The 24,966-nt window shown below is 46.6% G+C and overlaps 1 protein-coding gene across 1 annotated transcript in view; it reads left to right on the top strand.

Moving 5' to 3' along the window:
- Xylt1 (xylosyltransferase 1) overlaps window positions 1–24,966 on the top strand; it is a 282,801-nt gene that overhangs the window by 219,395 nt on the left and 38,440 nt on the right. The window contains exon 6 of the mRNA XM_048460178.3: window positions 21,625–21,705. Within this exon, the coding sequence (XP_048316135.3) occupies window positions 21,625–21,705 (81 nt within the window). The remainder of the gene's footprint in view (window positions 1–21,624; window positions 21,706–24,966) is intronic.

The raw sequence follows: 24,966 nt of genomic DNA, 5'->3' as shown, positions 1-24,966 counted from the left end.
CAACCTTTTCTGCTATGTCCTTATTGCACCCCATGTGACCACACCCAATGGGCAGAGATCCATCAAGTCAGATTCAGTTGACTTATACAAGGTCAACAGTCAAGTAGCAGTCAGGCAGGAATTCCAACATGGGCTCAGTGGACTGCCAAGTTGAGGGTGCTTTGCATGGCTGTCCTGGGCTGCCACTGGGTTGCATAAGTGACTGACACTCAGAACACCAATTCATGCCTCCACAGCGAGTGTGGGTCCTTATACAGACAGGATACTTCCATTCATGTTGATGGAGAATGGGAACTTCAGTGACTGTGTTCGCCCCAAGCATAAACCTAGGAGCCAGTTGTCCTGCGTCAGGCAGTCATAGCCAACACGACCCTCTATAATTCTGCCTGCTTTGGCTTGGACTCTACATACTTTGTCCCACGTGCCTAACTTTGGTGTTCCATAGAATTCTCATTCATTTAGACAAAAATCTAACATAGGCATAATCAAGAAGAAATGGTTGCCATCATTTTTGATATGCATAGCCATCCCTGTGCAATAATAATAATAATAATAATAATAATAATAATAATAATAATAATAATGTTGGCATTTTCTATACTATCAACTGCTCTACAAGGGCAGAAAGAAAGAGGGCATGTCTACAAGCCAGGGAAAGGGCCTTCACTAGGAATCCACTTCATTGGCACTTTTGGTCTTGGACTTCCAGCTTCAGAACTATGGGAAAGTGTCTCTGTGTTTTAGACTTCCTAGTCTGCACAGCCTGAGCTATTGCACCATTGCACACCCCCTAGCAGCACTATGTCATCCTGAGTAAAGCCAGCCTGAGCTAATGCACACCCCCTAACTGTGTGCTCACCCCCTAGCAGCGCTGCATTCTCACGATGAGTAAAGTCAACTTTCTAACTCTTCATTTTCTCACAAGAGAAGGGCGACACTGTTGTCTGGGGCAGGCTGTGCAAGAAGCAGTTGCTGAGTGGGAACCCAAGCAGTTACTTTATCCAGCTGTCTAACAAATGAAGCCCTTTCACTGTTCCCACTGCCTTAACATGGCAGTGCTCAACAATGCTGATGTTGCAGGGGACGAGAGGCCTAGTCCACTATCTTGTCATGGCTTAACATGCCTACCAAAACCAGTGTGAGATGGGAAGAACCAAAGCAGAAGAGTGAGACTAGTATTAACCTCAAAGATGCAACCCAGGCCTGGGGCAAGAAGTGAATCAAAAGACTGGAATCCAGGCGGATGTCCTACCTGCATCCATCCACTGAGTGATGCCTCAGACCTTGTCACTTCCTGCCAAGGAGGGGATGGTAGGAGGACCATAGGAGGCAGCTTGGTGACCTCTTACTGTCCTAATCGGTTTCTTAGAATGATGGAGGTGGTATTAATACAGAATTGGACAGTTTTTATGATGAAATTGTTCTCTTCTCAGGACAATGCAGACACGAGTGAAAGCCCCGTGTGACTATTAATTCTTGACAAAGTCATAGTCTGACCTTTTAGGAGATCTCCTCTTTATCCTCTCCTTCCTCCCTTAATCTCATGTTTTATATTTATTTTCTTGTTCTTATACTAAAACAGAAATACTGATGGCGCATGCCTGTAAGGAAGCCCAGGGCTTGAGGTGTAATCTCAGTTGACTGGATACTTACTTAGCTTGTGTAGAACCCTGGTTTCTATCACCAGCACCACAGAAACCATTGCCCCAACTGTATAATGCTTCTTCCACCATACAGATTTGGTGGTACACGCCTGCAATCCCAGTGAAGTCAGGGAAATCAGAAGTTCAAGGCCACCCTTTCCCTCAGCTATATATAGTACTCAAGGCCAGCCCACATGAGACCCCACATCACAAAACAAAAGAAACCCAAACATGGGAGTGAAGGAGGCAGATGTCTTTGTAGTTGAAAACCAACAGTCTCCTCTCCTCTCCTCCCCTCCCCTCCCCTCCCCTCCCCTCCTCTCCTCTCATCTCTTCTCCTTGGTTCAGGGATGCTCACTTCCCCATTTGCTCTTGAATGAATGTGGTCTTTCTGGAGCTTCAGGTAGAAGCTTCCTCCAGACGCATTGATATCTTCATTAGCCTCACCAATGGCACCTTATCTCAAAACCTAATAACCTACCCAGAAATCCTGCCAAAGTACTCTTGGCGGTGTCCAAAAATGGATTGGACATCTGGTCTGGTCCCTAGCTTAGAGAAATGGTCATGGCTTGGATCTAAGGCACTATCGCTGTGAGAAGCACTCCTGCCCCTCTGTGGTAGAACAGCCCACTAGTCCAGATTAGGCAACTGGGACTTGGACTTGACCCGGTCCCCTTAATACTGGCTTGTGACTGAGTGGGGGGTATGAAGGAGAAGGTCCGTGACCATGCCAGCCAGCTTTTCCATGGAGGAAGGTGACCTATAATGTCAGCACAAGTGTTGTGTTTCTATACCCAGGAGTAAAAGTCTTCCCCAAAAGCTGCTACCTTGCCTTCTCTAGAGAAGGATTCTCCTTGGCCCTGCTTAATTGTGTTCATCACTCAGTGTTACTTGGCAAGTCCTGCCCGGGGCACAAACACTGCCACCCCTCTCTCAATTATGCTCCTTCTGCTGCTAGACTCTGGTTTAAGGCCAGACAGTTTTTGATTACAGAGTCAATCTTTGTTTAAAAGTTTGCTACCCTGGGGAAGTTTCTAGAAAGTTCTTTTTAAACAATGCATTCTCTGGACACCTGCAACTAAAGAGTTCCATTAACTCAGCTCACTTTCAAAGGTACGTTGGAAGCTTTAGGCAGCTGGGGCAATGTACTGGATGGGCTTCGGAGAGAGGAGTGGATGCAAGGCCAAGATATATAGCTTTGTCTTGAACTGAGCTACAGCAGGAATCAGTTCTTCCCGTGGTAGTCCTGAACACGGTGCTTCCATCTCCGAGGGTGCTAAAGGTCTCCTGTCTCTCTTAACTGTTTAGCCATCTAGCAAGAGAGAGCTTCATTGTTTCTCTTTATGAGATTAGGGACTGAGAGCTTGTCCACCTGCTGAAAGCCACAGCTCAGACTTAGATCCTCCCATGTCCTTGGCACTAAGCCCTGATTCTTGAGCGTGGCCCACAGGCTGCTCTAGTTTGCAAAGACATGAGACACTGGTGAGTTTTAAAAGCGTGGACACTTAGCTCTGTTAACACATAAAAACATGGACACTTAGCTATGTTAACACATAAAAACATGGACACTTAAGCTATGTTAACACATAAAAGCATGAACACTTAGCTATGTTAACACATAAAAACATGGGCACTTAGCTATGCTAACACATGTAAGGAAGAATTAATGCACCCAGCCCAACATTCCTGAGCTAGAACTCTCCCTTTAAAAATCAGCTAATTAAATAAGAAAAAGTTCACTAAGCAACAACACAATTAGTAAGTGGCTCTTGGATCATTCAGAAAATCTCTATTGAGTGCCTACTGTGTGTGTGGTACTTTGCTGGGTACTGGGACTGGGTAGCTCTTTGACGGTGCATGTCTGTGAGGCCCGTGGACAGCAAATGGGTAAAACACTGAGTAGAAATGCTTGTGAGGAAAACTACCATGATCTAGGAAGACACTGTGATCCTGTGGTAAGGCTAGAATGTTCAGGAGCTCAAGACCACCCTTTCCCCTCAGCTACAGATAGTACTCAAGGCCAGCCTGGAATATGTGAGACCCCCCACCTCACAAATCAGAAGAAGCCAAACACAGAGAAGGTAGAGGAATAGGCAAATAGAGAAACACAATGTATTGGATAAGAGATTGATTAGGGGTGTGTGTGTGTGTGTGTGTGTGTGTGTGTAGAGAGACAGAGATTGAAGCCAGGTGTCTTCCTTAGTTGCTCTCCACTGTATTCTTTGAGACAGTATCTCTTGCTAGATCTGAAACTTACTGATTAGCTGGACTGACTAGCTGGTAGGCAAGCTGGTGGTTGGCTTGTCCTAGTTCCCAGTGCTGGCATTGCTAGCATATACCACCATGGAGATCCAAACTCAGCGCTATGTTCGCACAGCAAGCGCCTTACCCACTGAGCTGTCCCACCGGCCCTGAGCTGGATTTTATGAAGAGAGGATAATCAGTCCTGTGAACTGCATTGATCATTGGTCTCTGTATTGATAAAACTCCCCGTTACACCAACAAAGCTTCCTTCCACGGGCAAATATGTAAGTGAATGGATGTCACTGTGTTCCAATAAAGCTTAATTTATAGCAACGGGCTGTGATCTGCAGCCCCTCTGCTAGCTCACCCTGAGACATCTCCTGCATTTCAGATAATGGCCTTGTTCAGAACACACATGGCAACCTTTGCAAGTCTAGCTTCTGACTACTCACACACTTCTCTGCATGGCATTGTGGATGACTCCTTCAGCACATGTACCAGCTTTTAGTCCCCTCAAGGGGTCAGGATCCCAATGCCCTCTGGTCTCTCCCCACCCTTGAACAGCAGCAACTGATGTATCCCAGTGAGCTCTTTCTACAGTCTTCATTTCTAACTTAGATGCAGCTTGTGAAATACATCCCTTCCATCAGGCTGTCCTACCAGAGCCAACCAAAAAAGGAAAGGCAGCTGGCTTGCAGGTTCATGTCTTCAATTCAGTCTAGCCCCCTGCTGTAAAAGTCAGCCAGAGCCAACCATCTCTATGAAGACCCATCATTAATACCTGGTACTCGTTGGCCCTACAGTTCACCCTGTGCCAACATCCTCAGCCAGAATCAAAAAGGTTAACAACACTGATGCCAATGCTCATTGCGCTCATTGGTTTCAGCTCTTACCCCAGATCTCTGTGCCCACCACACAGACACACACACACACAGACACACACACACACACACACACACACACACACACACACACACACACCTCTTCACTTCACTTCTTGGCTAAATAGTCATGTTTCTGGCTAATGCTTTAGTGTTTTCGAATGCTCCAAGATTTCCCAGAGTAGCCAGACCTGTGCTTCTGGGCTTCTTTCTGTGCGTTGGTAGGTCTTGTGTCTCTGGTCCCTACTGTCCCTCTGCCTCAGTGTGTGCAAGCTCCTCTTCTGTGATTGATCTCTGGAGTCTCCTGCAGTTTGCAATGTCATTTTAAAGAAAGAAAGAAAAACTTTTAGCCAGTGTGTTAAAACCAAATGCATTTTAATGTCGTGTTAGTTTTAAAGTCTCTCTACTCATTCACTTGTTTATTCATACCATCAAGTCAACTATCACTTTAGTTTAGCAGAGACCTACAGTGAGCCTAACATTTGCGTGACCCTAAGACCCTTGCCCTCAAAGGACACACTGATCAGGCCATTAAAGAATTATACCTTTATGACATTATTACAAAAGAAATCCACATGCATTTTAAGTAAAATGGCAAGCATGAAACCTCCTCTATTCTAAGGGGGCAGAGAAACTTCCCTGGATAATTAATTACCTTTGATCTGAGAGTTGAAATAAGAGGAAATAACTGAGTGATAAATGGGGGGGTGCTGCAGGCAGCGGGGGCTGCACATCCATAGGTCCTAAGGCAGGAGAGAAGACAGCTCATAGCAAATGAAGGAGGGCTTATGTGAGGATGTGGCAATGGGGACAGCCAACAGAATACAGCCATTAAGGAAGGTGGTCAGACTATAGGGGACCTTGAGATCTGTGTTAAAGACCAGAGTTTATTCTGACAGCAACAGAAGCCTTTGGGAGTTTGTTTTTGCTTTTGTTTTTTAAATTGCAAAGTTCCATACTGAGAGTAACTCAGGTCCTGATCATTGTTTGGCGGGAAGGCGAATGGTAGGAAAAAAAGTAGAAAACTTTGCCAGGTTCTAGAGGAAGAGAAATTGGAAAGCATTTCTTCTTTTCTGTTAGCATTGGCTAGTAGGTGGATAGGAATGGTATATATCAGATTGTGCAGACGGGTAGGACTTATCCCAGTCTAAGAAAGGGGACAGGTACAGTATATCCCAAGTGAATAAGTACACCCAGGCTATGAGGGTGAATGTGCACAGTACAGCCCAGGCTATACAAGTAGATCCGTACCATATAGCAAGGCTGTGCTGGTGTAGGCATCCAGTATGGCTATGCTCCACACCCTGTCCTTCTGTGTGTTGGGGTTATCTGTAGCAGCTGATATTTTACACACCCTGTTCCCAGATTTAAAAAAAAAAACATTAAGCTGAACCTAAAAATTATCTCCTCCTGCCTGTTCCTTCTGAACAGAAACAGAGGAGGAGTAGCTGGGGTGGGAGGCAGAGGGGTGGTGGGGGGAAGGAACAGGAGGAGGGGAGGAAGGGGAAACTGAGATAGGGATATAAAATAAATGTAAGAAATTTAATTGTTAAAAAGAAAAAAGTAAAATATACACACTTTGGATAGAAAAAATAAATAACTGCCTCTTTATATGCATATTAAATATAAAAAAAAGAAAAGAAAAGAAAGGAAAAATTCTTTCCTCCCTGGCAGAACCTCTCAAATGCTCAGGCCATCGTAAAAGTGTAACCAAAGATGGATTTGCACAGACAGTAGGGTCAAAGTTCAAGTTTCAGATGCCTGTCACACTGACTGGCTGTGCATCCTTGGGCAGATTGCACCACCCTTTGTCTCTGCTCACTCACCTAAGAACGGGGTGAGCCTAGTCGCCCACCTCTGCTTTTGCTGTGAAGATTCAGCTGGCAGCTGTGAGGCCCCTGCTTAGCTCAGAGAGAGCAACAAGCAGGAGACAGTGATGGAGTCGGAGAGCGACCTCCCTTCTCCGTCAGCAGATCCGAAAGGGCAAAGAGCACATCCGTTTATCCATCATGATGCCCTCAGTGCCCGCCACTGCACCTGACGCCTTCTGAGTGCCACAGGAATAAGAGCAGGCGTGAGCGCCCTGGGTGTCTCGTACAACTCCACAGTGACTTTGGTGACTACTGTCTCAGCAGTGGAAGAGATGCCAACGCCATGCGTTGCTGCGCGTTTTTTAAACCAGAGTTAGTGGAAACATCCCTGAGGATTTGTTTTTACAAATTTTACAGGTTTGTCTTTACTTACTTGTCCCTGTCAGAGGCACTTTCCCATCTTACCACTAAAAACAGAGGTCATCAGAAGAGCCAGAGGGTCCATTCCAAAAGAACAGTGAGCCATACTGGGTTCCCATAAATCCTGCAGTTGGCTCAGCCCCTTCTCTGCTTATCTAGAGGAACCTGAGCAGCACCTAGAAGCCCAGGGAGACACAGGAACCTCCTGGCATCAAGCCTTCCTGGCTACATGCAGGCTTTATGCAGCCTGAGACAGAGTCTGAATCCCACGCAATCCCTTGATGTCCTGTGCTTGTCAGTCCCCAGCCTCTAAGAGACAGGACATCAGCTGCCCACTTCCCTTCAGTTTCCGTAACTAAACCAAGCAGTCCTCAGCCTCTGTGTTCAAGAGGGTCCGAGTTCAGGTGGTCCGCTCCAACTCTCCATTCCTGTTTACAGGCAGTCTGTCTAGCAGGGTACATGTCCTTAAGTCCTTCCTTACTTCTTCCTCTGTAAAATGGGTTTAAACAGCAGCCTTGGTCTCAGGAAGTTGTTGGGAGGGTAAAGGAGGGAACCTGTTAACAGCTGGGAGTGTGTTAGCGTGCATGCTCCACGGTTACACATGCTACTGCCATCACTCTCAGTGGGACACAGTTTCCCTGGTACTGAGAAGCTGCATTTGCCCTACTGTAGTAGAGGCTCCTGGTGCCCACCCAAGATGCTGTGGATATTCAACTCATAATGTATGTGACTTATTTGAGCTACGTATGCTGCACCATGGTCACTACTACAGCTATGCACTGATAGCCTTTTTTTTTTCCATTTTGAATTGTTCAACTACTCTGTTTGTTGTGGCAAAGTACATACAGCATAAAACCCACAGGACCTTCCTTATTGTGCAGCCAGCATCACCTCAAGTTCTCGGCATTGGTACCTGTTTAGCAGCCACTCTCATGATCTCTCTTTCCCAAACCCTGGGATCCACCAAGATTTGGTTACTGGATATTTCATGTTCATCAAAATCATATGTGGCATTCTGTGTCTAACTTCTTTCACTTAATGTAACACGTTCAAGATTAATCCATGTTATACCAATTATTTGTATTTCGTTCCATTTATAGGTGAATAATATCCCATTAAATGGCTATACTACAATCTTTCCCCCGCATCTGTACACATTGATGGGTGTTTGGGGTGTTCCCACATCAGAATCGAGCTGCTGTGAACATTTGCATAGAAGCTTTGTTTGCAAGTGTGTGTTTTAATTCCTTTGCAAAGGATGATATTTCAGTATATGTGGCGAGGCTACCTAAGAGGAAAAGGGAGAAACAGTAAGAAGATAATGTAGGAAGTGAACGATTTCAACACCCAACCCCCAAACACACACACACACACACACACACACACACACACAGAGAGAGAGAGAGAGAGAGAGAGAGAGAGAGAGAGAGAGAGAGAGAGAGAGAGAGGACTAGTTTCTGGGATGAGTATTCACAGAGTATGTTATGTGTTTGCATATGCTAGACCATGTGTGGTCATTATTTCAGGACCCACCACAGAGCCTGGGCTCAGCTTGCTTAGTAACGTCTTGACCATGATTTCCTTAGTGTCCATGTGTCATAGTGTGGTATACTGGAGCTGGGGGAATGGAGCCAGTCATTCTTCTTCCTCTCTCAGAGTCAAATAAGTCACATGAGCTATCGTAACCAAGGAATAGCCAAGAGCCAAGCCCTGAGTTGTGCCTTGCACACACAGGAGCTCATTCAGTCTTGGCCTGACTCCCTCAAGAAAATTGAGGCTTAGAAAAGTAACCTGCAAGACAGCCTTAGCGGCAGGCTTCAAACACAGGTCAGCTCACTGCAGTGTTCCTGCACAACGGTGGCTCACCTAGCTGTCTCTCACCTGCCTCATCTCTACTAGACCCACCCATGTATTTTCTTCAGCATAAAAGAATTCCAAATCGAGTTCATAAGTACCATCTCAGGAGCCTGGCACAGTCTTAGGAGTATTATCAAACATGTCTGTGTGCATCAAGCAACTGTTATGTGCTGTGTCCAGTTTGGGTGCAGACTATCTGCTAGCTCTTCCTCTGCCACAGCTTCTCCCCTCTTATGGAGAACATGATCAGAGTTGGCTCTTGCAAGGATGCTCGTGACTAGTCCCATTCTTGATATGGGAGAGATGAGGGCCTGCCATATCAGACCTCATTCTCACAGGGCCTCCGTCTCCCTCATGACTATTCTCTCAGCATCTTCAACAGTTCCCGACTCATCGTAAGTCTAACATTCATGTTTGCTGAAGGAATTAATGAGATTGCAGCAGCAAGAACAAAACAAGTGTGTGCTATGCCTTCGTCTGCCATAGGTCCTGCTTTTCAATTTACTGTATGACCCTGTTTCCCAATATAACCATGTAAATACCCAGAGATATGAAAAATGCCTCATCAATGATCCATGTGCTTGAAGCACGGCTTTCTTAGCTCAGGTCTCTGGTATGGCACCTGATGGCATTTATTAAACTTTTTGTTGTTGTTAGCAAACATTGTGTGGGTTGCCATGGAGCCAGGCTAAGATATTGACCCTGAGTAAATAACTCTTTCGGAAGGGATAGATATTCCTGTAAATGATTAACCTTGACCAAAGAACCAGGATGTGTGAGTTCACAGTCAATCAAACAACCAGGGCTCAATTTTCCCATGAAAATGCCTCCATCCGACTCAAGAGGAACTCGGTGGTAGAAAGCAGAATTTGTTTCTGAAGCCAGAAAGCACAGTCGGAGGCAATGAGCGTAAACTTAACCTGTGCTCAGGTCAGAGCCTGACCTGTCGAGAGGCTGGGAAATTGCACTTCCCAAGAGAGCAGAGAGCTCACAGCTGATAGGAAGCGTCCTGGAGACTCCAGACATTGAGCGAGTAGGCCGGGGTGCAGGGGAAGGAAACAAACAAACAAACAAACAAACAAACAAAAAACACAGAAAGAACAGGACTAACATACATGGAGTGCACTCCGTGTTCCAGGTGCCCATGCAGACAGTGTAGCCTGGAATCTCTTTTGTAAGGAATACCTTACAAACCGTGCTGTCTGGCATGTTATGCTATGATTCCCCATGTTCAGGAGAAAGTAATACTACTCAAAGGAAAAACATGCCTTCTTTCCTCCTTCACAAGGAAAAGAGTTAGACTTTTATGCTTGTTGCACTTTTATGTTTAAACCTCTAAATCTTTTTTACTTGCTGTAAATTCCTCCTATGACCCCAGTATAGAAATGGCTGGAAGTGTACAATCTACAGAGAAGCCCCCAGCCAGCTGTCCTGGTGCCTCAGTTCTCTGGCAAAGGTTGGAGACTCAGAGGTACAGTCTGATAACTACTGATAGATCTCATGGATTCTTTTTCTAATTTCTAAAATGTCCTGTTCCTGAGAACTGTCACATTGCCAGCTCAAGAACTGTATCCCCTACTCACACATTCTGGCCTTTTAAATTTTCTCTTCAGTTCTGAGGCAAACAAGCCTCCTTTAGAGCTTGTAGGTGGAGACTGTATTGGATGCATCATTTCTGGTCCACCAGAGTCTCTCTGGAGCAAACATCTGTATCTACACAAAGTTTACAGAGGTGGCCATGGGGTTTGTTTTCTGTGAAAGTGTGTATGGCTTCCTTTATGCACTGCGACCTTGGGGGACACTGCGACCTTGATCCAGTTCAGACAGGCTGGTGGACTTCACAGGCTGCCCAAGTAGGACAAGCTAGGCCGTGGAGAGTCACCTGCCCCTTTAGCTGAGCCCTACCCTAGACTGTTAACCAAACTGATCCCGTCCTGGTGTTCTGGAAGCTAGCTCAGTGCAGACACAGTTCTACTGCAGTAGTGGTGACTATAACACCTAGCGTTCTGTGGGCCAGGCTACCCAGCCGATACCACATCTCTGCGGTTTGTAGCTGACTAGCATTCACTATCCCACTTCTGGTTCCGACTTTTTTGTGAGCTTGGATTCTCAGTTGCAAGCACTGGATGATTCCTTCTTCTTCTATCTGTTCCATGAGGCAGGATGTATTACAGCTCCTAGTCGTCAACACGAGGACAACAAGTATTAAGTAGCTAAGATGACATGCTCACAGCTGCACAGCCAACTGGTAGGACCGTAAACACAGCTCTGTATAAACATGACGTCCACTCTGTAGCACACTGCCCACTCCAGATCCCACTGTGTGGTGGTGGTGAGACAGAAGTGCTTCCGTGGTGACACTGAGGTGGACCAGTGAGTGTAGTAGGTCACTACTGAGCAAGCCCAGAGGAGTGTGAATGGTGACAAATAACCCCTTTCCATCTACACCCCCGAAAGAAGGCTGAGCTCATCAGTACAGTTCAGTGTTGCTGAGTAGCCATTCAGGCTAGCCCTGCTCAGTCAAAGTAGCATAGGAACACTAATCTAGCTCTTACACACACAATCCAGAGTTCGTCAGGCAAGCAAAAGAAAGAGCGTTCCCTGCACAGGAGACAGTATGGGATGAATCTCATTCTGGAAGGGAGCATTTGTGCTGAGCAATGGGCTCCAAAGAGGACCTTGAGGCCTAACTTAGAGTTTTGACTGCTGTGGTATGATTAAAAGCAACTTGTGGAGGAAAGGTCTTTATTTCAGCTTATGGCTCACAGTGCGTCTTTGAAGGAAGTGAGGTCGGGAATTCATGCAAGAACTAGAAGCAGGGTGTGTGGAGGAATGCTCTTGCAGGCTGGTAGCAGATTTGTGCGGAATCAGCTTTTTTATCCAACCCAGGGACACCTGACCTACATCAGTAAACAGACAAGACAATCACCCATATGGATCTGCCCACAGGCCTGTCGTTATCTGGAAAGTCCCTCAGCAGAGATTCCTCCCACAGGTGATCCTAGGCTGGGTCAAGTTGATAGTTAAAGCTGACTAGGACATATGGGAAGATAGAATTTGTCTAGCTTATTCTAGACAAATAAGCAGCTATTCTAATATTCTGCTTATTTGATGTGTCTCAAGACATGTGAAGAAAATCAGATCACAGAGAAGTCATATGTAATTAACAAATTGACTTCATGTACACATGTATGTGCTTTGTGTATATGCCTCCAAGCCAGGCTGAATGGCATCTTTAAATACTTTATTGGTTTGGAGACAGGTCTCACTACATAGCCCAGGCTGGCCCCATGCCATCATCCCACCTCCGCTGCCAGAGTGATGGCATCACAGGCACATGCTACCTCAGCAGGCTGAAATTTAATTGGTTCGTGATTCTAGCAGCCTCGGATCCAACAGGGCCTCTTGGTGCTGATCGCTGTCAGTCACCTTTCCATCATAGCCGTCTTGAGGGAGGACTGGTGTGCTCAGATTTCTCACTGATGGAACATCAGATAAACAGCCTCTTCAGATGGCATATGTGTGTTTTAAATGAGAAATGTGTTTCTCTGAAAAACCCTATGAAGATGTCGAAGCTTTGCAGAATGATTTGCAGGTCCCTTCAAATGCAATGAGCATATTTTAGTGCCACATCATTTTAGTAAGTAACGAAAAGGTAAATCCAATTAACAATGATGGGGTTTTATTAGCCAGGTGGCTCCCCAGACTGCTGCCTGTGTGGAGGGAGGGACGGTTCCCACATACTCCTTGGTATGCTTTGGGTATGTGTCTCATGATTCCTTTGGTTGCTTGCGACTCACCCATACCACAAGGACCTTGCTGTATCATGATAGTGGCTGTCACCTACTCCTGTCGCATGTGTGTGTCACAGGAAGGACCTGTTAGGGAGGAGGGTAGAACAGTTGGAAAGCTTCAAGTCAAGCAGTTCCAAAGTTGGAATGGGCAGAGGTTGACTGTGAGCAGCTTGTGCGTCTCGCTAAGTAGTTAGCGTGCTGGCTTACCCATCTTGGAGAGTCCCCGAAGGGCAGTAGGTGGAAGAGATAACACACAAGACTCACGGTTTAGAAAGATCCAGTGAATGCCTAGTGGGAGAGCAGAGTCTGCAGGCACAGTGATGTATCCACCTGTTCACTCCTCCTGGGTGCCCATGGTGCTGTTATGATACCTATGGCCTCCAGGAGCAAATCCAGCACCCAGAACTCTCCAACAATCCCCAGTATCCTCTGTGCAAAGCTTGATTAGCTTTAATGTGAAACTGGCTTTATTTTCTAATTCCTTTACTTCTGCTGGTCTTCAGACAGCCCCAAACTTTCCTCTTCTGTTCTAGAGTCCTGGGTTTCCTGGTTTTCCTCATAGGAAGATGTCATTAATGAATATGCACAAAATATCAGGAGCCTCAAGCAATGAGGCTCAGAAGTGTCTCGACTTCCTATAAATCCCAAATAAACCATGTAAACAGAGAGGCCTCAATCCACTCAGATGATGTCCAGTAGGGGACACAGAGATGGTGACTTTAGGTTTAAGGTGGGCTGTGGAGAAAGTCAAACCTTGCACTCTGTCTATATCAACTTCTGCTGTCAGCTGTGTCCAGTAAGCAGCACCCAGAAATGAAGTGTGAGACTTTGTAAGGTGGCCATTGTCCTGTTTCTAAAGAAACAACTGCATCACTGAACCTTACCCACATCTGGGAAAGTGGAATTGACGCGTGTTTGACTGCTGCAGGGTCAGTTTGAGGTCTTCGGTTTCATTCAGCCATCCCTAAGACTTTAGATGAGCCACTGCCTCATTTCCGGACATACTTCATGCCGTAGCAGAAGTACCTGCTGCATGGGCTTGTAATGATATTTAGAGAGATGAGCACTTAGCAGTGGTAAGAAAGCAAAGGGAGTTGGTTCTTCAAGTGTTATTTTGATGCATATTCTCACAAACTCCTTGAGCCTGGGATTCATTGTTCTAAGTCTCCCATGGTTCTCTGTGCAGAAACAGAGGTGACTTCCTGGAACCGACAAAGGCTGGGATGCAAAAGCGAGGGGTGGTACTCTTAGATTTCAGGACATCTGCCCTTCTGACAAACAAGTATGAAATGACCTCATGCCAATGGGGTAGACATGTGACAAGGACAGCAGCAAGAGCTGAACCATGATGTTGGCACTCCCCTTGGGCACTTCGCAAGCATAGCGGTGAATGTTAGTGAGCACCTACAATGTGCCAGTCCTGGAGGAACTGAAGGGATCTAGACCCAAAGTTTCTGCCAGCAAATGACTGCAGCCAGGAGCCTAGGAGGTACTGTCCAAGGTGCTGCCCCCGCATCTAGATGGGAAACTCCAGTGTTGTTACCTAACAGATAGGCACCAGCGGCCCCAGGCATGGAGGGCAGCTCTGTCCCCACCCCATACCCCAATCCAACAAGAGGTCATTTACACTTTGTTGTGAGGTGATGTTGTCCTCTAGGGTCCCTTTCATTGTTGATACTATGAGAAAGGAGGAAGACTTAACACCAGCCTGGCCAGACTACCTGACCAGACCACCCTCACTGTCAAGTGCCTGTTAGTCTCTTTAAGATGCCCTATCCACCCATTTTACAGTTAGTATCTCTGTCCCCACATCCATGGCAGATAGCCAGTTCTTCATCTCTCTTCAATCTAAACTTCCACAATGAAAACCTTAGAGGGAGCAGGGGGCTAGGGGGTGGGTGAGTGTGCTTGCTGTGCAAGCATGAGGATCCACATTCAGATCTCAGCATCCATGTACAAAGCTGGACATAGCCACAAACACCCCTGCATTCCCAGTGCTTGACTGGGCAGAGACAGTAGGATCTCTGGGCTTGCTGGCTGCCAGTCTAGATGAAAAATATCAAGCTCCGGGTTCAGTGAGAGACCCTGCCTCAGAGGAATAAGACAGAGAGAAGTAAGGGAATATTCCTGACTTCCTCCTCCTCTAGCCTCTATGCATGCAGAGACACGGGGAGCCACATACGTGTGTATGCGCACACAGCATTAAAAGGTCACTGTTAGCACTTCATCACTGCTTCCTGAATTCTTGGCTTTTCATAAAAGAATCAGTTTCTTACTCCTGTAGGGTGTGCCTTTTTCCTCCAGCAGATGCACATCCTTTGGTGGAGCCTTGTGTTTGGGCTAAGAATTCATTTTCATTTACTAAGAGCTACCCAGTCTTCAAATTAGAATAACACATCCTAGGACTCCATTAGTCAGAGCAGTTGAGTCTTCTGTTGGCATCTATGGTGCTGAGTTTGCAACCATGTAGACGCGTGATCGTTGTTGTGTGTCCGTGGATAGCTTTTAAAAAAAATCACAAATGTGGTATATCAGATTGGAATATTATTCAACCTAAAAGAAGACAGAAATTCCAACACACACTACAGCACAAATGAAGCCCAGCAAGCTGTTTGCACAGAGATAAACTCTCTATCGTTCAACATCTATGAAATAGTGAGTTATCAAATCCACGAAAACAAAAGAAAACTATAATTGCAAGGGGCAGAGAAAGGAGGAAAGGGGAGCTGATTTTGCAGGACTTAAAGAGGGCGGAAGGGGGCAGTGCTCACAGCTATTCTGCAGTATAACTGTATTCGTTACAACTGAGCTGTGTACCTCAAATAGTGAAGCTGGCAAGGTCTGTGTTTTTTTGTTATTTCGACACAATAAAAAAGCTGTGTCCATTCACGTCAAGTGCTGTGAATATTGTTGCTTAGGGTGAAACTAAAATGATGTGTGAATTAAACAGGCAAGGCTGGGGAGATAGCTCAGTGGTACAGTTCTTGCCTTGTATGCAGCAAACACGCACATACTAAATGTACATATAAAGACATGATGGATGATGTACCAGACTAGAGCTAGACGTTGAAGTGGTCTTATCCATTCAGAGCTCAGAATAGAGATGCCTCCAACTCCTCTATCCCCAGCTCACCCCTCTTCACACACACACCCTTTCTACACCTGGCATGTACATTTCTGCCACACAATGACCAGCCCACTGCAGCCACACCCAGTGCCATGGCATTGAATTCCAGCTCTCACAAATGCCCCGTGAGTGTATCACCTTGACTTCAGTCTACCAGCCTCACCCTGATGCAGTAGCTGCCTCTTGGAGACCCTTTCAGCATCCAGCCTTGGGAAAATGGTTTGGGATGAGAGCAATGGTCGGAAGGACATGCAGATGGATCTGTTCTGGACTCCATCCCAGTAGAGACTGAGCAGATCCGGTCTTCTTCCCACCTGTCAATCACTGTCAGCACACCAACCTTGTATGGCTCTGACTTTGGAGACACAGGGTACCTTTTTCCATGAACCTGGGATTCTGGCTGCTGAGGGAATGTCAGAGTTGTTCCCGTTATGATGCATGTCTCTCTATTCAGAGTTGTGGCCGTGAAAATGGTGTCATGTTCTCCAGGAGGCATCCCCTAACTCTTACAGCGGTGGAGATGAGGGCAAATCCCTTCAAAGGGTTATTTCCTTCTCTGCGCTCCGCAGAATATTCTATGGGTCTTAATCACAGAAAGCCCTCCCTCTGAGTCAGAGTCAAGTTGGGTCCTTTCATTGCTTTCCCTGGATCAAAATGTCTTAAGTATCTGATGTTTGAGATGGCGATGATGCTATTAAATGACAGCTAACATTTGTCAAAGACTTACCCCGTGCCAGGTGCTATTACAGAGGTCTTACATGCATGGTTCTGTTTAATACTCCCAGCACCTGAGGTTTATGCCTTGTAGAGATAAAAGGCACCCCCTGTAAGCATGGGCATCCAGAAGGGCCCTCGGGGACCAGTGGAAAGAAGAGACCCGCCACTGCCTTTCATACTCAGCAGAGCAGAGTTTCTCAAACTGACAGGGGCGTATATATCACGTGGAAACCATGAGAAGTCAAATTGATCCCAAGCCAGGAATATGGGTCAGTGGGTAAAGTGCTTGCTGCACAAGGATGTGAACCTGAGATCAGTCCCCAGTTGGTGTGGTGGTGCATGCTTGTAATCACTGCACTGTGAAAATGAGGGCAAGCAGATCCCTGGGACTCAATGACCAAGACAGTCTCCTTCCTGTCCAGTGACAGACCCTGTCCCCAAAACACAAAACAAAAGCAAGGCGGACAGTGCTAAGGAGGGATACCTGAGGCTGACCTCTGACCTCCATACGGTGCTCTCTCTCTCTCTCTCTCTCTCTCTCTCTCTCTTTCTCTCATACACACACACAGAGAGAGAGAGAGAGAGAGAGAGAGAGAGAGAGACACGAACATTCAAAAAGAAAAAAGAAGTCAAGTGTATCTCAGTAGATCTTGTGTGAGACCTGAATACAGTGTTTCTTTCTCTTTCTTGAAGATTTTTTTATTTTATGTGTATGAATGTTTTGCCTGCATATGTTTGCGTCACATGTGTGCAGTGCCTGTGGGGGCCAGAAAGGGGGAGAGGGATCACATTCCTTGGAACTGGAGTTTTAGGTGATTGTGAGCTAGCATGAAGGTGCTGGAAACCAAACCCTATCCTCTGCAAGAGCAGCCAGTGCTTGTAACCTCTGAGCCATCTCTCCAGCCCCCGGTGCAGTGTTTCTCATAGTGGCCTCTGATTTGAAGACAAATCTGCAAGGGTAGCCCCTTCCTGCACCTGTAGTTTTTCTTCTACTCCTGAGATGGGATTCACCCATCATTCACTCTGTGACATTTGCAGAGTGGGTTATTTATCAAGAGCATCAGCCATAACATCAGAACCAGGCCTGAAGCCTGGTTCTGCACTTCCTTCATGACCTAATGTCTCTGAGTGTAGTCACCCAGTCTGCCGGATGAGAGTGACACTCACTGTATGGCATCTTCGCAAATATCAAATGAGGTAGCAACACAGCAAGCATGTGCCTGGAAGCTAGATCATCGTGCATGGCCAATGATGGTCACGGTCTGAGGCCTTATTTTATGACTCTCTCATGTATGCATTCACTCCTGATTCCCATGTGTTCACCAATAAGCTGACTTCAGCATTTAGTTACATGTTACATAATGAAGCAGGTATTTCCATGGCCCTAGTGATTGCAGCAATGGGCACCAGCAGTCAGCAAGAGATAGACTGACCCGTGGATAACTTGTGGTCTATCAGCAGAAGGCAGAATTAGCTCCACAGGTGCCAAGGATGAGCAATGGAAGCTGCATGGAGAAGGACTATTCTATAAAAGTGTGTGTGTGTGTGTGTGTGTGTGTGTGTGTGTGCGCGTGTGTGCACGTGTGCGAGCATGCATGTGCAAACCAACAAGACTGGAATGGGGTCAAATGTCAGCAGATCATAAGCTGTTCATTATCTGGAGTGAACTAAATATGTAGGCAATTATTGACAGGAGCCTAAAAGGAGCAATCGGGAGAATTGGTCCCCAGCCAAATCCCATCTCCTTTTTGAGCAAGAGAAGGGATTGACTGACCAGAATTTAACATTGAGGGAGGCATGTTACAAAGAGGGGACAGGCAAGGAGCCACAGGGTTCCCTGGTCAGAAGGAGTAAGCAGTAGTCCCCCTCACCCCACCCATCAGTCAATCCAGCAAGCTCACTCACCAAACACGTAGGGTTTTGCTTTGAAAGGGGGCTTTATGCATAGGTTTCAGCCTGGAAAGCCCCTACCCGACCACCCTCCCTCCTCCTAAGATGTCGTCTTTTGAGATGATTTCATGTGGAAGCATCGCTAAGTAAATTCGCTAAATGCCTATTCATCCCCATCCGATGGGGACCCGGTGAAGCGGGAAATGCGAAAATGGCCCCAGCTCCAGGCCTGAAAGAAGCTTTCTGGGGTTGCCAAATGGAGCCACGGCAGGCTGACCCTGGGAGGCCTGAGACTTCCCAGAGGGGGCTCCCGGAGCTTGGCCTTGGCCCCTTCAGTCCTCCCACCTAAGCTTCCCAAGAGGCCCTGTTTATTATTCCTGCTGCTGGAGACCCATTCAGAGGTTAACTTGTCCTTTTATTCATCCGGACGACAATAATGAACTGTCACACAGTGTGGCAAGGGGTTTGGTAAATAAGAGCGGCTGAGGCGAAGAGATGTAGCGGGCCTCTGGAGAGCTGGGAAAGACGCTGCCTGGTTTTCCTTTATAAGGACATTGAATTGCTGCTACCCCCGCAGCTCCTTGGAAGCCCTTTTGAGCATCAGGCTACAGGAACCTCGGAACCCTGGCCACCTCGATTATCACTGTCCAGGCACAAAGGTTGGCCCTGTGGATCTGTCCCGAGGATTCACCTCTGTGTACTTCAGGAGAGCACTGCGTCCTCTGCGGGACAGATGGTCCCAGGCTGCAGATGCAGGAGCGTCTTCAGGCATCTGCCACCCTAGTATGGCTGACTTCTCCTTGGTTTTCATTTCAATAAGAGCCTGGGACATTGATCATATTTTTTTCTCACCTCGGGAATCTTTTAATTCTCTATTTCATTCTTTCCATCCATCCAGAATTAGGGTTAGTCAGCATATTCCATCCAATGAGTGGATGAGGGTTCGGAGTGGCTGCTTTCCAGAGGGGTTGAGGGCTGAGGGTAGAACAGACCAGGTTACTGAGACATAGCAGAGCAACGTGCATTGCACGTGTGCCTACTATGTGCCCTTAAATCTGCCCATCCTGCTGGACAAAAATGCGTGGTAAACTTACTGTGTGCTGGGGTGTTTAAGTCTGAGCAGCTGGGAGGAAATGAGTTTATCGAAGGCCGCTGTTTAGAGGGTCTGGTGGCTTGTTTACTCTTTCCACACATGGTGGGCTGTGGCGGTGCAGCTGGAATTCACTTCCAGATTCTTGTTTCCGGAGCTTAGGCGTTGCTTTCTAAGATACTGCCCTGCTTCTCCTCGGTCCAACATTAAGGTTAGGGCAATGGCACCGTAGATAAAGCATGCGTTACTCAAGCATGAGGACCTGGATCTAAAACTCCAGCTCCCACAGAAAGGCAGAAGCCTTAAGGGGCATCTGTAACCCCAGCATTCCGACTGGGAGATGGCAGACAGAAGCAGGCAGCTCCCGAAAGGTTTGCTGGCCAGCTAGACTGGTGTGCATGGTGGAGAACTTGAGACCCTGACTCATACAAGGTAAACGGTGAGGGATAAACACCCAAAGCTGTCCTCTGACCTCCATACACAGGCCAAGGCACATGTGTGCTTGGGCCAACATTTACAGCATGTGCAGAAACACACCCCTCCCTCCCTGCGCACCACGCACACATCCCACACAATTCGAAAGAAAGAGTCCAGCCTCACTGGGCTCCCATACAGTGTCTTTCTTCCCACCTCACCTAGTCTAGAAGAGCCGGTAGCCCCTGGCCTCTAAGGAGCCCTCCACCCAAGCCGCGCAGCCTGGTGACAGAGGAGCTGTCACATCAGCACCATTTACCTGTTTGGGTTTATTCCGTGGAAGAGGCGACCGCATCTCTGGCAGATGGAGACCTGTGTGGCTGCCTTTTAAAATACTGTCACAGCTGTATGCACAAGCTGATTAGCTGTGACGGCGCTGTGAGCGCCGAGATTGATGGTGATAAATTTGGGATAACAATGCTGGGAACAATGTCATCCGTTTGCGTGGCGCTTCATATTTTTTAAAGCTCCCTCAACCCACAGCTCGGTGGTTATCGAGCACTCAGGTTCATTCGCTGCACACTGCGCTGAAGGAGTCGGCTCTAAATGGGCTCGTCTGGGTGCGTGCATTCCTTCGTCATCATTCATTCATTCATTCGCCAGACGTGAGTGTGGGTCCGACTCTGTGCCGAGAATGAGCAGATCTGACTAGAGTCTCTCCTTGTGGGCCTGATGTTGTAAGGAAGTCAAGAGACGACTTTCAAATGGTAAAAAAGTAGTCAAGTCAGCATTGTGGTGTGATAGAGGAGGACACAGGGGCTACTTTAGGTGGAATGACCAGATTTAAATTTAAAAAAAAAATAATTTAAAAAAATTAAGAAGAAAAGGCGTTTGAAAGATCTAAATGACAAGAACAGGCCAGAAATTAAAAGACACAGGCACAGCAACTGGAAAGACCCTGAGGCCGATCTTTATACGACGTCAGGTATATTGACGACTATTGCCCACCATGTACAATGCTGAGCATAGATACCAAAGCAGATCAAACACTGCTCTGTCCTCAGGGTTCCTTACACAGTGGAGTTTGTGGGAGAGAGATGTGCAAACTGCCTGTGCTGGTTAGCTGTAATTCTCAACCTGACAAATCCTAGCTAGAATCACCTGGAAAGACAGTTGTAGTGGAAGATGGCTTATATTGGGCAGGCCTGTGTCATATCTGGGGATAGTCACAGTCGGAGTGAAGTTAATTGTCGTGGGAAGATTCAGCCCACTATGTGTGTCACCGTTCGCTAGGCAGGGGTCCTGACCTGTGTAACAGTGGAGAAACCAGGCTGAGCTTGACAGTCAGTCTACAAAGCGAATGAGCATGCATGCATTCACTTCTGTCTGCTCTTGACTATGGGTGTGGTGTGTCCAGCTGCCTCAAGCTATTGCGTGCGGTAATGAACAATAACCAGAAACTGTGAGCTAAAATAAACCCATTCTCTCTCTAAATTGCCCCTTTCTGGGATGTTACAACACAGCAGTCAAAATGAAACCAGAGTACAGCCTCTTTTCACGTAATGTGGCAGGCGCGGGGGGCAGGACCCGCCAAGAGTGTGCATCTCAGGCTGTGTGGTGTGGTCAGAATAGGAAAACAGAGTGAAATCTGCTTCCGAGGACTAAGAAGGGAGGCAAGACCCAACACTCCATGGTCTACAGAGGACCCTGACTTTCTCTTCTGTTTGTTCCCACAGGACAAATGACCAGCTGGTGGCTTTTCTCTCCCGATACCGAGATATGAATTTCCTGAAGTCTCATGGCCGGGACAATGCAAGGTGATGCACTAGGCACCGCAGAAATGGAAAGCTATTACCGGGGTCTTTCTTCCAGGCTGATTCTACAGAACCAGAGAGAAGCTTCCTATGTGCGAGCTCAAGGATCCCTCTTGTTAGCCAAGGACAGGGAGCAGCAGATGGTGCTCACAGGCTTGCAGCTTTTCGCCCAAGACATCGTTTGAATTTATTCCTGTATATGTACGTTTGTGTGAGTGTTAGGGTGCACATGTGTATGCTGGTTCACATGCTTCTATCTATGTGTATGTATGGGGTGTGCATGTGTATGCCAGTGCACATGCCCCTATGTGTGTGTATCTATGAGAATGCACGTGTGTATGCCGGTGCACATGCACCTCTGTGTGTGTGTGTGTGTGTGTGTGTGTGTGTATTTATGGGGTGCAAATGTGTATACAGAGGCTCATGCACCTGTGTGTGTGTGTATATGTATGGTGTGCACATATGTATACAGGGTCTCGTGCCCCTGTGTATGTGTATGTATGGGGTGCACATGTGTGTGAAGGTGCATGTGCACATGTGGAAGACAGAGGATAGCCCCAAGTATCATTCCTCAGATCCTACCCACCATTTTGTTTTTGAGACAGGATCTCTCACATGGGTTCTGGGGATTGAACTGAGATCCTCAGGCTCACGCAGTGAACAGTTTGTCAGCTGCAACATCTCCCCAGCCCACTCAGAACTTTTACATCTTTGTTTTCCCCGGGAATTTTATAAGTTCATTTTTATCGTGGTGATCCTTGGAGCTGAGTAGTCGTGGCTAATTCTCATATTGTTGATCGTTAGACTGAGGACTGCATTTAAGTGACATCCCCACATCATTTAGTCCTTCTGCCTGCCACTCAAGACCTGCTTTCTTCACGCCAGTCACATGCCAGGGGCTGCTCTAGCAGTGAACAAGAGCATCTTCAGACTCTCAAAAGATTTACTTTCCAGTTGAAAGACTCAGGATAGCATGAAGTTAAATCCAGAGGTTCAGCCTTCCAGTCTGTGTCTTCCTCACTGCCTCCCACTGCTGGTATGGATAGAGGCAAGCGGGATTCAGAGCCCCCACCTCTCCCACTTAGAGTAAACAGTATCAAAAACTAGGAGATTGGCTTGAGGAGATGGCTCAGTCTGTAAAGTACTCACTTCACTAGTATGAGTTCAATTTCCAGAAACCCTGTAAAAATCCAGGCATGGCAGCATGTGCCTGTAATCTCAGTGGGATGGGAGGAAGAGACAGTCCAGCTAGCCTGGCCTACACAATGAAGTTTCAGACCAGTGAAAATCCCTCATCAAACAAAATGTGCAAGGTACCTAAGGATCAACACCTAAAGTTTTCCTGTGATCTCCACATGCATGTGCACACCTGCTCCTACTTACATGTGCATCAACACATTTACACACACACATAAGCACATACTCGCACACAAACAGCGTCTCACCCTGGTGGAAGAGGCAGTCTTGAGCACCCTCTGGTTCCAGTGTTGAACACAACACACTCCAGAATAGTAGCTCTTGGAATCATTGTAGCCTGTTAATATTTTGTGTCTGGTTGTTTGTTTGTTTGGTTGGTTGGTTGGTTGCTCAACTGGCTCATTTGAACGTATCTTCATGAGAATCCAGATTTCCAATTAACCACGACAAGCCTGGTCTGACTTTGTGTCTTTGCTTAGTGTCTGACTTTGCTCGGGGCTGATATCACGTCCAATCCCATCCTTCCTAGGTCACGGTACTTCTTGTTTGTCTCCGTTCCTGATCTGGTCATGGTTGGAATTTGAATGTACAGTCCCTGTTCAAGATTATTTCTGCCATGACTCATGGAGATGGTAGATTCTGTGACTCGATTTACCTTATTATCTCCAGCAAGAGACAGAAGCAAGCATTAAGTTCCCTGCCCTGAGCTTTCAAGGAGTTATCCCAGAATTCTTGGGTTGCCTTATTTCTTAAGGTTTGACTTTAATTTCAGAAGCCAATCGTGCACATATTGGCCTCTTCTTGATTCTAATCTGCCTCCATTATATTTAAAAGGAACTCCAAGGCTTTACAGTGCTCTGTGAATTCCTGCTACTTAGCATGTTCAGGCTGCCAATGGTAAAGAGGCTACCTGGATAAATACAGATCATGACCTGCTAAGCCCTAATACTTCTTCTCCCATTGCATGTGATACTGGCTTTATCCAGTTCAGAATTAAGAAGTAATATCTTTATTCTCAGGAAGTGAAAGGGAGGCTTTGAGAGCCCAGATGGATTTTCCTAAGGTTGGCCAGTTGATGGCATGTCAGGATTTGAACCCAGGCCTTTCTGACAGCAAAGACATGCCATCAATTAGAGCTGGGGACAATTCCAGAGAGTGTTTATTATTAAAAGTGACCCTGATATTGAAATCCTTACCCATAAGTAGAGAATAAAACCCTTCTTCCCCTCACATAGCCTATAGTATCTGATTTGTCCAAACAACTTACATTGTAGGCAAAGAAACCATTCCATTTAAAAACACATCACAAAAATCACATCCACCCCAGTAGTACTGGTTCAGGCTAATCGGCTCTTTAATCTTGGCTCTCTGTTTCCCAAGGCTTCCACTGGTAACTTAGCACAATTAAAGTCATGGGCTTTGAGTTCCCACTCCCTAGGATGAAGTGCCATTCTACTGTGTCTGAGGCTGTGTTGCATCATTTGTGTAGCTTAACCACTCTGAGGCCATTCCTTTACCAGTAAAGTGAAATAGCCAGAGCCCCATATGGGTAGGATTAAATGAGATGTGTCCTTTGATGATGATGATGAGGAGGAGGGTGGTGGTGATGATGACATCATTGCCATGGTAAGCATAAAGCCAAAATGCTACTGGCAGGAATGTTACCCAGATCTCTGTCCTGCATGGATGCTCACACACACATAGTATGTTCCAGGGGCACCAGTGGTGGGCAGATAGTGCCTACATGGCTCAGAGCAGCATCACATGTTCCTAGCAGCTGCCTCCCAGACCCTAAAGCCAAGTACCTAGTTTCGAAATTGCTCACAAGTTCCTATGTTCACTCTTTTAAGTCCCCAGCTGGGACTCTCTCATTTACATGAATTAAGGACAATATACTTTTTAGTGTTAATTTAGGAATGAAATTAATTAGTGTGCTATTGCCTATAACTTTCTGCTCTTTGTTAGTGAAGTCTTCCCTTGGTGTGAACTCGGCTTCCCACAGCCCATCTCCCATTGCCTCTACCCAGTGGGCAGGGATGTGCCCAACTTAGGTCTGGTTACCCCCCA

Source organism: Myodes glareolus, chromosome 7 (genome assembly GCF_982192425.1).
Source record: "Myodes glareolus chromosome 7, mMyoGla1.1, whole genome shotgun sequence".
Lineage (NCBI taxonomy): Eukaryota > Metazoa > Chordata > Mammalia > Rodentia > Cricetidae > Myodes > Myodes glareolus.
This window is presented reverse-complemented; position numbering and strand designations above follow the sequence as displayed.